This window comes from Myxine glutinosa, chromosome 11 (genome assembly GCF_964187855.1).
Source record: "Myxine glutinosa chromosome 11, kmMyxGlut1.1, whole genome shotgun sequence".
In the NCBI taxonomy this organism is placed as follows: domain Eukaryota; kingdom Metazoa; phylum Chordata; class Myxini; order Myxiniformes; family Myxinidae; genus Myxine; species Myxine glutinosa.
The window spans coordinates 43,701,002-43,714,864 of NC_136271.1; the positions used below are offsets into that span (position 1 = coordinate 43,701,002).

A 13,863-nucleotide genomic window follows, 5' to 3' on the forward strand; every position below is an offset into this window, starting at 1 on the left:
CAATAATCTTGTCATTTTAGCAATCAATGTGAATTGTGAAAATGTAAGTTGGCAATAATAATAATAACAATACCGGTAATGAACTAATAACATGAATGGTGATTTTGAACTTGTTCTGTTTCCTATTTTATTCCTCTAGAAACCACAGTACCACCACCACCACCACCACCACCACCACCTGGGAAGAGATCAACTCACGTTGTTGCTGGTGTCGTCGTGCCTCTTATCATCATTTGTGCTGTTGCTGGTGCCCTGTTGTACTTCAGACATAAGAAGAAGTGAGAACAATTAATGAGAACGTCTTGAACTAAATCCAGAACAATCTTGGTCCTTTTCTTTACTAACAACGAGCAAATGTACCCGGTGTTGCCGGGCAACGCAGAGTCGCTTTGTGCTGGGAAAATGAAGAGAGGGGGAGAGGAGAAGAGAGGAGTGGAGGGGAAGGGAAGAGGTGGACGGATAGGGAGGAGAAGGGGAGGGAGAAGGGATGGGGGGGGGTAGGATAGGGAGGTGGAAAGATAGGGGTGGTGGTGGATAGGGGCAAGGGGAGAGGAAAGTAAAAGGGGGATGGGGAGGGGGGGGTAGTGGGATGGTGAGGGGAGGGGGAAGGAAAAGGGGGGTAAGGGGGAGAAAAGGGTAGGGAGGATAGGGGAGAAAACCTGTTGGTTAAAACACCATACCATCTATTTATCATGTAAGCAATAATGACAGAATGTCCCTATTCCCCTCTGCACTGTATTCTCCATATGTAAGGGTTGATTGACTGATGTGATACATGCTGTGACAACTCATATTACCCAGGTGTGTATGTCGTGTCGTGTCGTGTTCTGATTCACCGGCCACACCATCTGACCCATGGGACTCTCAATTGGTATCAAGTGTGACAATTCCTTCAGGATGGTTTTGCACTTTGACTTTCCAACACTGCTCACAACCCCACTCCTTCCAAACCCCACTGCCAAACACAGGTTCACCTGGGCGACCAGGTATCTCCCCCATTCCACTTTCTAACCCCACGGCCCCTCCCCCATCCACTCTACCCTCACCAACCCCCACCAGACTCCCTCATCAGCCGCCCCCCACTCCCTCACACCCCTTCCCACTCGTTCTTACCCCCCCCCCCCCCCACCACATACTCTGTGACATAGAACAGGTATCTCATGTTGTAATATAAAAATAGGCACTTTGCCCCGAGGCACTCACCTGGTAGAATAAAGCACTACACTACACTGACTAAAGGTATTTTAAACCAATTTCAATGGTTGCTAGAAGACGGGGCAGCATGTAGAATCATACTAACATTAAGACCTTAAAAAACAAATAAATTATGTTTTACACACCAAAAAATAAATTTAACCAAATACACCCCAAATCTACCTCCTTCAAATTCTGTTTTCTTTCCTGAAAGACCTTGTAGTGTCCATCTTGTTTATCCCGAGTACCCCGTGTACCCCACCCCAACCCTCTCCCTTCCACAGATCTCCCGATGTCCCTGTTCCCTACTGTTGTTGTGCTTCCCTCTCCCCCCCCCCCCCCCCCCCCTCTTGTCACCTGCTCCCTTTATTGTATGTTATATAATTATGTTAGTTCTTACATGAGCCTCGACTTTGTATGCAAAAAATAATAAACATTTTTGCCAGACGTACGTTAATTGCATATGTATATATATTGTTACGGTTTTTAGAACCTTCACTTTGTAAATTTTAGTAAATATTCCCTTATAAATGATCCCCTGTAAATATCCCTGTTACGGACCGCGGATAAGGATGTTGGTTTGCCAAGCGGATGGCACCGCGGCCGAACAGTTACCCTGACTAACCCGATTCCCGAACGTTGGCCGGATCGCGCCACAGGTATTCAATAGGGAAAAGACAAAGGCGACACGGATGTGAAGAAGAAGAAGAAGAATAAGAAGACAAAAAGGTTGGAAATACTACTAAATTTATTCTTACTATTTACACGCTCAAAGTAACCAAGGAGAAGGAAAGATAAGAAAATAATTTACAGAAGATATTAGAGACACAGTGCAATGCTAGCTTACCTACAGTCTTGATTAACCCAGGACAGAACAAACAAAAGACAGACTCACGCGGGGAATGATGATAGGACTGGCCGGAGGTGGATGGCTGGAGGGAGAGGACGGTCCACTGGTACTGCAGCACGATCGGCGCGTTTAGCAGCCGCCGTTCCTTCGCGGCCCTGCTCAAAACTGCCGTCAAGGCCCCAAGCTGCTGTGGCTGAAGCTGCTGTGGCTGCTGCTGAAGCTGCCGCTGTTGCTGCTGTGGCTGCTGCTGCTGCTCTGTGGACGTCGCGTGCTTTCTCCAGGACTCGTCTGAGGTGGGGGCGCCTTCTGCGGGTTATATATGCCACGCCCCTGAACCTTCGCGAACCTCCTTGATGTTTCTCTCCACACCCTCTCCAAGTCCAACCCCTTGTTCGTGGTTGGTTGAGTGGGGCTGACTCACTCCTCCCCTCTATGACGAGGTGGGGATACGCCTTTCTTCCCCGACCCGAGCACATGTTCAATGGTGGTTTTGGGGCGAAATCAACAACCACAGCTGTAGCAAACCTGGCAAACTGCCCAGTGCAGTTGGCAATGGAGGCTTGGAGGGGATGTAGCTGGCAATTGAGGCTTGGCAATGACGCAGTTGGAAATGGAGGTTTTGGGAATGGGAATGAAGGGGGATCTATCTTATTTCACTTGGTGCAATGGAGTGTCATCTTAATGGAAGACAAGGCCATACCCTAATACACTAGTAAAGATATAACTACCAACAAGGGGGGAAATCTATGATTGGCTAACGTGTATGCTTTATGGAATTAACTACGGGAACGCCCTTTGACCTTTATACAACACTGGAGTGAGGAGGGCGATATTTTACAACAATTTACTATACAATTAAAAAAACACAATAATAAAAACACAATCCTCATATCCACAACACTGCACCCTCCTCCTCTTAGGCACGTCCCGGGCCTATAACTTTAACTTAGTGTGACACGTAGGTGTAGTTCCCTCTACTTTTAACCTGACCCTGAGTGCGACAGTTTTAAAACATAAATAAATATGTCCCGCTGCTCCATTGCACCCTGCCTAACAGACTCACGCCCACAGCTAACCGAATTGCGGAATAGTCTTCAAACTATACATTGACGGTGGGGAGCATTATTTACAATGACGTTACTTTATTTACAAAACTAACCCAGGACCTGTGATTGTTCTTTTGGGGGGGAGAGACAGTCTGCTCTACATCGACGTACCATGAAGCACCCAAAAACGCACCAACACACCCTCAAGCACCAATTGGTGCACAGTCATCACTGTTCATCAATAAAAATAAAAACAACAACCCCTAACCCTGCTGGTGGTCTCTTGCTCTTCGGCTCCCTCTGCTGGCTATTTGCTTTCTTCCAGATGTTGTCATTTTCTTTGCTGGCGGCCTATTTGGATTAATAAAATGCACCTAACATGTCCGTTTTTATTTTCTTTATTTATGGCCCACAGGGCCGACTACGTGTGGTTCACCTGTGGGGCATCGGTGCCCTGTGGCCAAGGTCCGCCAGCAAGATTTCGGGCTTTCATGGCCGGTTCCAGCAGAGGGGCCATGCCCCAACCCATGGGGTCCATCAGTGGTGCTCAGCCACAGACATGTGGTCCATAATGTGGTGCATCGATGCAGACAGCTGGTTCTGGGAGTTCCAGGTGCACAATGGCGGACACGCACGCTCCCCTCGGCGCCCATTGGCGCACAGGCCCTCATGTGGGAGACAAAAGGGGGAAAAGACAGATGAGCGAGGGGAAAGGTCACAAGGGTACACATCAATAAGGCAATGCAAGGCGAAGTGCGTACGGAGAGCGAAGTGAGAAAGCTCGTCCCTACCGTACGTCACCCCCCCTGTCACCTACTCTACCCTTGCCCTTACCCCATATTTACAAAATCTACACATTTACAAATCCGTCGCTACCGTCACGTCTTCCCCCTATACCAAATTCGTCTTCACTCACTCTAACCAAAATTTGCCATCACCCAATTTATCATCAATCCTCATAAGGAGGAAGAGATGGAACATAAAGCACAATGTCACACCCACGTCGTGATGCGTCTCTCATTCCAAACATTTGCATCATAAAAATAACAAAAACATGGCATGGTGTGGAGTTACGTCAACTCAGGTGAGTGGATGTAGATGGTGCAAGGAGATTTGAAACCTAACTATCTATCTATAATTCCAGTAATCTCTGTCTGTCTGTCTGTACGTTTGTCTGTGACCGCTGTTTCTCGACAACCACGGGTCCGATATACTTTTAACTTGCCAGGTATATTGCTGGGGACCCGAGGATGTGCCTTTTCAAGGTTTCATATTAATCGGACAATTACTTACCGAGCTATGTCCAAAAAACGATTCAACCAATCAGAGAGCAGCGAACGATCGCGTGTGCCGAACGTGGCGGGCACACTCTGCCTCGGATGGCACATTTGAGAGCGTATTCATTTATTTCACGTTTGCAAACTATGTTGGCGTTAAACTATGTTTTACAACTAATAAAAACGAATTTGCGATTCATTCGCTTTCCTGCGCGTTTGTGCACGCGATGGCGATTTCTTTACCAAACTCCGGAAGCCGTTCGCTTTGGACCAAACCATTGCATGTAAATAGAGGGGGGGGATTGTCACCACTCGCAAGCCGTTCGCTTTGGACCAAACCATTTCATGTAAATAGAGGGGGGGATATAATTTTAGATATAGATATAGTACGGGCATGCCCTAGTCTTCTAAATGACATTAACACACTTTACACTACCTGGGGTCTTTCCCTGCCAAGCCATTGGCCAACTTACTCTATGGGTTTTAAGAACCAAATTCCCATTGACCAAACTGTGGTGCTTCTCAATTTGGGGTCTCACTCCCCCGATTCATCTCCCTGTGCCCTTGCACAATTTCAGGACTGGGGCGTGTAGCTCTCCCAGCAGGTCTACCCACCTGCACACCTCCACCACTGCAGTTGCCACCCGAGCTTACCTAGCTCCTCACCCTAACCTATCTAATTGGGGAAGGCCCCTCCTGGCTCTGTCACCCCTTGGTGCCCTCTGGCACTGGGCTACCCGGGTCCGTCCTCCGGATCCTCGGGCCCCATCCACAACAACTCTACCGGCTCCCAGAGCCCACCTGCGGCCTCACCTGGCCGACATCCTCAGAGTGGTGGAGTGCCCAAACCAACTACACACACTAACAGGCTACACGCCCAGCCATTTCCACAACACTAATGCACCCATCCAAATACCATTCTTTCACCCACACCACAGATGCCAATATCCAACCACAATTTACCTATACCCTCTACCTAACACTTACACTACCCTCCCCGGGTATTCGTGATGGGGGTCCATCCTTCCCCCATTCACACCTTCGCACCATCCACTCCACTCCATAGTTTCCACCATACTCACTCCACGACCATCCATTCCCATACTCCATATATCCCAGACCATTTATTCCATACACCTGTTCTCCATTCACCTGTCGTTGCACACCTGTGCAATCACATCTGGTGCCACCTGCACCCTCCTCCTCTTCCTGGACCATTTGGTCAGCACAACTCACATCACTATCACTCACTCATACACTGCTCCATACACCTGTTCAGTTGCACACCTGTGCAATCACACCTGTTCCTCACACACTTTTCACAATACACTTCTGAATACACCTCCAACACTCACACGGCATCATCTAATCTACCTGTTGCCCTGCTAACTTAGTGCTCCCCGTCTTCCCTTTAAACTAAGCACATACCACGTCATTATCATCCACACTAACCTACCTGCGTCCCCACTACAGGTATCATTGTCACTACCTAATCTTAACGTTACCTATTGTCATCTTCTCTAGATCCCTACACATTATCCAAACCCTCCCGGGCTAGTATTTCACTGCCATAAACCCCATAACTCTAGTGCTCCTTTGCCCCCTTTGCGAGAGATGGCAGAGTTGCCATCCCACCACATCCGGTATCTTCCACTACCAATTTTGCTCACCAAATTCCAGCCAATTAAAAATTTGCCAATCACTACCAATCGTCTGCCAATCCTCACTCTGCCAATCATCAAATTTTGTTTTTCTAATTTTGGGGCCAAAACACTATCCTCATCATCACGTCTACTCACTAGAGCCTCTCGGTGGGCCAATTCACTTCTACAGCCCGGCTTCGCACAGCCGAGCAATAAATGCGGGTTGCTTGGTGCCGGCGGCTGGATACGTCCGGCACTCGGTGCAGGGAAGGAGGTTTACCCGGGCCGAGATCCCACGCACCACCTCGGCACGGAGCCATCCAATGGCCCGATCTCGACCTGCCGGAACGCCTCAACAAAAATGGGTCGCCATGACGACCCTTCCTATCGGGCTGCCCGCTCCGCCTAGTGGAGCACGGACGCGGCCGTTCAAAGCGAGGCCCAGCGTGGATCGCGTAAGGCGGTTCCGTTCGGATCCCCGCTGGTCCTCGCGGCATGCGAAACCCGGCACGCACCGAGGGCCCGCTTCGGCTAAACGTCGTTCTAACCGCTAACCCGGTTAGCGTCGATGCTCCACTTGCATGCTCACACCCCGCAGCCCGTTCCTTGCTCACACATCCAGCTGTCTCCATGCTATTTGTCATTGCACCTTCTCTTACCACCCAGGTACACTCATTCCACTCAAAGACTTGGTCACACACCTGACCACCGCACACCTTTGCACACACTCGTCGTTCGCACACCTCACCAACACACCTCTTCGCGCCCCCTCCTCCGTCACCTCCTCTGTGACAACCACAGGTGTGTTCTCACTTGCACACCCAACCACGTGCCTCACTACTAACTCAATGTGCATTCCCACACACGCTCTACCATTCCAGGTGTGCATCCTTCCATTCCAGGTGTACATCCTCTCTCACCTGCCACAACCAACTCACGCTCCGTGTCACTCTTACTACTCTCACCTCCACACTCGGTCGCGCACTCACCCTTACTCTCGACAGCGTACTCTGTACTCATGCACCCGTCCGTTACACACCTTTCTCGCGCACACTCTCCCGTTACACCCTCCGTAGCACTCACCACAGGTGTGCATTCTTCCTTACTTTTGACAGCGCACTCTTTCCTCATGCACCTGTCCGTTACACACCTTTCTCGCGCATCCTCTTGCGCACACTCTTTTGTTACTCCCTCCGTAACACTCACCACAGGTGTACATTCTCCCTTACTCTTGACAGCGCACTCTTTCCCCATGCACCCGTCCGTTACACACCTTTCTCGTGCATCCTCCTGCGCACACTCTCCCGTTACTTCCTCCGTAACACTCACCACAAGCGTGCATGCTTCCGTTACATCCCTTGTAACACTCCCTACGACGCGCTTCCATGTGCCCCCTCGCACACGCGCTACGACCAACTCACTCTCGACAGCACACTCACTCCTCGGTGCGCACTTTTTCCTCACACACCCCAGAGTCGGACATTCTCGCACACCTCCTCTTTCGCACACCGGACCTGTCGCACACTTCACCAACGGCCTCTCACGAACACCCGGATCCAAATCAACCCCCAAGCCGACTGAAGCTCCTGTTACGTGGTCCCCTCGGTGAATACCTGGTCTCGGTGACCCCCGGACCGTGAGAGGAACTCCGCCAGCAAGCTGTATTATATATGCGCTTTCGCCACGCAATCCATATGAATTTCACCCAGGAGTCAACTGATGTTCAAGGATATATTTCCAAGGGTAATGATACCATACAATTTCAATGACCCAACCACGGAGATTTTCCCCGAGCAATCAACAATACACAACCATCAACAATATTTCAATGACACAACCACGGAGATTTTCCCCGAGCAATCAACAATACACAACCATCAACAATATTTCAATGACACAACCACGGAGATTTTCCCCGAGCAATCAACAATACACTACCCTCAACAATTCCCCAGCCACAATCAATTCCCTATGAGTAAGATGGCCATCTTATACATGTGTGTCCCGGTGAGTACTCACGACACCCTTTTGGTCTCGGTCCCGCACAATGTCTCTGGGCCCCTCCTGACCAAGATGATGGTCGCCGTCGCCGCTCTCGGGCGGTTGAACGAACCCCGGGTGGACGTTTTTCCCCCGGGCAGGTATCGTACCAGGCACCGAGGCTGCAGCCCCTCGTGGCCACGCGAAGCGGATACGGTAGAGCACGCCAAACCCCACGCCGCTTGCAAGGCGCGTTAGGCCCCAACGTGCGACCCGCACGCGTCTGTTTGGACGGTGCCGCGAACGAGGCCAGACGCGGGTTCGATGCACGGCCCCACGTCAACTTGACGTCTCCACCGGGCAGGTACACGTTCCGGTAATTCCTCTCGCCAGCCAGGCTTCGGAACGCCGCTGTTCCACGCAGCGCAAGGTCGATCCCACCTTTTGTCGGAGCGGGGCGAGGAAGAATAATACTCGTCCTTTTTTCCTCGTGTCTTTTTCTCTTCCGTTTCCGGTCACTTCCGTTTCCGGCCACTCCCTCCGAAGGGCTCCTGACCCTCCAACCACAACAACTACACAACAACTTAATATACTACACACGGATAAGCAAAGACCTGAATGGTAATTCACATACATTCACATAAATATGTAACACTCCCCCCCTTCAAGAAAGAAAGTTTGAACCCAGCGAAAACTTTCTTTGCCGGCCAATTTGGAGAAACAAACCAGATAACTCAACCCCCCCACATTATCAGTTCCCCCCGGGCACAGTTATCACTTAAAAATAAAGCAACCAAAATTTCACCACAACCCCTCCAGATTACTCCCTCTGGACTAAGTACCAACCACGACATTGTCCCTGCCAAATCAAACTCCATCTCCTGACCCTCTGACTTTGACCGTCAGTTTCTTGGGAATGAAGGTTAAGGGGTTGATCAAAGATCCAAAGTTAAGCAACTCGATAGCACTTTTTCCGGGAGGCCAAGCCGAGTATTCACTACATGGATGCCTTTAGGAACGCGGAGTTCACGGTTAGTCCGTGCAGGAAAGTTCTCTACATGGGCGCCTTGAGGAACGTGGAGTTCACGGTTAGTCCGTGCATGAAAGTTCACTACATGGACGCCTTTAGGCACGGCGTTCACGTTTAATTCGTGTAGGAATCTTGGCTCGGCGGCTCCGCCGCCTTCAGTGCTTCAACTTCTCAGAACTTCCCTAATAATTAGGGTGGGACCACTGGTCCCTGTAGTCCCATGAATAGCGGTCTCCTTCTTGGCCACTACCAAAACTACCGCCCAGTTGTCCTCTCCTGTAGACCTCTCGACGCCTACGAAATGCCTTCCCTACTGTTATGGTCCGACCCTCCAAATCTTTGCCATTCCAATTCTTCTCTGCCTCTCTGGCGTCTATTGTGCTGGCAAACGTGACAAAGCCGAACCCTCTTGACTGTTGCGTTTCCCAGTCTCTTACCAACCGCACTTCCACCAGCGGCCCATATCTGTTGAAGACAGAGGTCAGAACTTCTTCCTCTGTTTTGAAGTTCAGTCCCCCTACAAATAACTTGGCACTTTGGTCGCCATCCCGAGCTGGTGTGGTGGTCTTTTCCCTGCTGGGCTCTTTACCAACCCTCAGGTTACCATAAACTTGACCCCCGGCCAAATCATTCCCGATAACCACAGATACACCCTCTACAGGAAGCGTGGCTTGTAAACCGACGGTGACCGGTCCTGACACCAAATCGGACTCCAACTGGATGACCTGAAGGGGAGCACTAACACCGCCCCCGATCCCCTGTAAACGAACACTATCCCCCGTTGCCGTCTCCTCGGACAATGGCAAAATGCCTTCAAGCATTAAAGATTGATGGGCCCCTGTGTCCTTCAATATCCTAACCGGTCTCCGGTTAGTCGAGGCTCCATCCAGTGACACAAACCCCTCTGAAATAAATGGTTGGTAACCCTTTTGATGGCGATTTCTTACGCTAGCCATCGCATTCGGAGTTGTAATAGTCGGACTCCGCTCTGGGTTGTCCCTTTTCATGAGGTAACAACTGGACATCAAGTGTCCAGGTTTCTTGCAAAACGCGCAAGTAGGCCCGGAGGAAAAACTCGGGGTCTGCCTCGGGCCCCCCGAACTATAAGTTTGTCTTGGGCCCGCATCCCTCTGATTTCGAACCGGTGGGGTATCATAGTTGTCCCCATAATCATCTCGAGGCCGCCGCCATGTATGGTCGTTCTCCGCACCTGCTGTTCCCCACCTCCCCTGCGGAGATCTAGGCGAGGAGTTAGGTTCGTGGACCCCTATTCGGTGGGTTAAGGCATAATCATCTGCCATGGTGGCTGCGTCCCACAACTTTGGTACCTTCTTTTCCTGCAGGTACACTTTGATGTCCTCGTGGACACACTGCTGGAATTCCTCCACCAGGATCAAGTCCCGCAATGTCTCGAAGTCTTTCCCGACTCCTTTTGACTCACACCACCGATCAAACATGTTTTCTTTCACTCTGGCAAACTCCACATGGGTCTCACTCTCCCTCTTCCTGGCATTCCTGAATTTTTGCCTGTAAGCTTCCGGAACCAACTCATAGGCCTTGAGGATGTGCTTCTTCAGTACCTCATAATCTGCACATTGGTCCATTGGTAGCGCCGAATAAATTTCCTGAGCTTTCCCCACCAGCACACTTTGCACGAGTATGGTCCATGCCTCCTCCGGCCAGTTTAATTGTCGAGCCACTTTCTCAAAGTGTGGAAAAAATTTCGCGACTTCTTTTTCACTGAACGGTGGAACCAGCCTCACATGTCTGCCCACATCCCAGGTTTTCTGGTTAGGTGTCGACCCCGTCAGCAAGGGTGGTGCCTCTCCCCGTTCTCTCATTAACTCCAGCTCCTTGAATTTGATTTCTTGCTGAAGCTCCATGTCACGTTCCTTTAATTCCCTTTCCGCTTTTCTCTCCTCTGCTTCGAGGTCCCTTGCAGCTCTCCTTTCCTCTGCTTGTTCCTTTTCTCTTCTTTCCTGGAGTTCTCTTTCCACTCTCCTTTCCTCGGTTCTTTCTTGTGCTGTTTTCTCTTCCAACCTTTCCTGGAGTTCTCGTTCCACTCTCCTTTCCTCTGCTTTTTTGTCTTCTAACCTTTCCTGGAGTTCTCGTTCCACTCTCCTTTCCTCTGCTTGTTTCTCTTCTCTCCTCGCTTCTGCTTTCCTTTCTTCTTCTTTTAACCTTTCCTGGAGTTCTCGTTCCACTCTCCTTTCCTCTGCTTCTGCTTTCCTTTCTTCTTCTTTTAACCTTTCCTGGAGTTCTCGTTCCACTCTCCTTTCCTCCGCTTGTTTCTCTTCCCTCCTCTCTTCTGCTTTCCTTTCTTCTTCTGCTCTTTCCTTTTCTGCTTTCCTTTCTTCTTCTGCTCTTTCCTTTTCTGCTTTCCTTTCTTCTTCTTTAATCCGTTCCTGGCTCCGTAACTGCAACTCCAGTTTCCGGAGTTCAACGTCTTCTGGTTCTTCGGGTAGCCACTCCCAGGCTAACTCGTCCCATGTTCCTAATCCCACCATAGATTGTATCACCGTGGCCTGCAACTCTGCCTTCCTCAAATTAGTTCGGACCTCCAAGTTAAAATGTTTGGCCAATTTCAAGAGGTCCGACTTTAGCAACGCTCGGAACTGTGCCTCACTCGGGGTTACCCCAAAGTTCTGTGCCACAAACGCCATGGTGCCTATCGTTAACACCTGTTAACCTTCACCCAAGACTTTACCCCAATTTCTCAAAAAAAAAATTACCAATTAATAATTAATTAATAAATTTTAATTAATAAAAATTATTATTTTATTATTTTATTCAATTTTACATCCCGGACGTAGACCCAATTGCGAAACCGCAAATCGTAATTTGGACGAGCCCCCAATTCTGTTACGTGGTCCCCTCGGTGAATACCTGGTCTCGGTGACCCCCGGACCGTGAGAGGAACTCCGCCAGCAAGCTGTATTATATATGCGCTTTCGCCACGCAATCCATATGAATTTCACCCAGGAGTCAACTGATGTTCAAGGATATATTTCCAAGGGTAATGATACCATACAATTTCAATGACCCAACCACGGAGATTTTCCCCGAGCAATCAACAATACACAACCATCAACAATATTTCAATGACACAACCACGGAGATTTTCCCCGAGCAATCAACAATACACAACCATCAACAATATTTCAATGACACAACCACGGAGATTTTCCCCGAGCAATCAACAATACACTACCCTCAACAATTCCCCAGCCACAATCAATTCCCTATGAGTAAGATGGCCATCTTATACATGTGTGTCCCGGTGAGTACTCACGACACCCTTTTGGTCTCGGTCCCGCACAATGTCTCTGGGCCCCTCCTGACCAAGATGATGGTCGCCGTCGCCGCTCTCGGGCGGTTGAACGAACCCCGGGTGGACGTTTTTCCCCCGGGCAGGTATCGTACCAGGCACCGAGGCTGCAGCCCCTCGTGGCCACGCGAAGCGGATACGGTAGAGCACGCCAAACCCCACGCCGCTTGCAAGGCGCGTTAGGCCCCAACGTGCGACCCGCACGCGTCTGTTTGGACGGTGCCGCGAACGAGGCCAGACGCGGGTTCGATGCACGGCCCCACGTCAACTTGACGTCTCCACCGGGCAGGTACACGTTCCGGTAATTCCTCTCGCCAGCCAGGCTTCGGAACGCCGCTGTTCCACGCAGCGCAAGGTCGATCCCACCTTTTGTCGGAGCGGGGCGAGGAAGAATAATACTCGTCCTTTTTTCCTCGTGTCTTTTTCTCTTCCGTTTCCGGTCACTTCCGTTTCCGGCCACTCCCTCCGAAGGGCTCCTGACCCTCCAACCACAACAACTACACAACAACTTAATATACTACACACGGATAAGCAAAGACCTGAATGGTAATTCACATACATTCACATAAATATGTAACACTCCCCTCACATCATATACATTTCCTCGTATATCGCCACTCACCTTGGCACCTCGTCTCCGCACCACCTTCGCCACCTGCAAACTCTTTGTTTGGTTAGCGAGCACATCATCACGATTCGAGCACAGACCTTGTACCAATTCCATTACCTCCTCATTTATTTCTTTCTCAGCTTCCCTTCGTCTCTTCTTAATTTCACTCACCCCTCTTCCACCTCCTCTAATTTTTCCTTTACCTCCTTCATTTCCCGGTGCGCCCCCTCTATCTCTTCCTCTAACGCCACCTTAACCGTTTCTATGTGTGTCCTCACCTCTCGGTCATTCGTCTCCATTACTTCTGTCACCTCTTCCAACTTCTTCGTCAACCCCTCATGTACCATCTGACATTCCTTCTGTGTCGCTATTAATTCATTTTTAATGTCTTTTTGTTTCGCTTTTAACCCCCCGATTATTGCAGTGTTCTTTTCCACTTGGTATACGAGTTCCTTTTGTCCCACTGTCAGCTGTTCTACTCCCCTCATCAGACCCTCTATTCCCCCCTGTAACCTAGCCGTATTATTCCTCACCTCTTTCTCCATACGCTTTTCACCTCGCTTTACCTCCTCACGTACCCCCGAGACCTCCTCGCTTGCACCTCGTCGTATCTCCTCCTTCATCTCCTTCATCTCCTTAGTAGATGCCATGATGCCACCCTCATCTGTCCCAATTCATCCCTCTGAGCATCCAATTTACCTTCTAACCCGATTTTCACCTCCTCTATCTGGTTCCCCATCCGTTTGATTTCCTGGGCGGATTGCTCCCCTACTTCCCGCAATTTGCCTTCCATCCTATCTTCTAGCCCCCTTAACCCATTTTCACCCCCTCTATCTGATTCTCCTGGGCAGCCATTCTATTTTCCACCCCCGTTAACCCATTCTTCACCTCTTTTATCCCGTTGT

General features: G+C 50.0%; 1 protein-coding gene across 2 annotated transcripts in view; it reads left to right on the plus strand.

Annotated features, from left to right (window-relative positions):
- The window catches only part of LOC137436605 (uncharacterized), a 185,236-nt gene that overhangs the window by 155,866 nt on the left and 15,507 nt on the right, over nt 1-13,863 (plus strand). For both annotated transcript variants that reach the window (XM_078786604.1, XM_078786603.1), the window contains one exon: nt 140-278. In XM_078786604.1, the coding sequence (XP_078642730.1) occupies nt 140-278 (139 nt within the window). The remainder of the gene's footprint in view (nt 1-139; nt 279-13,863) is intronic.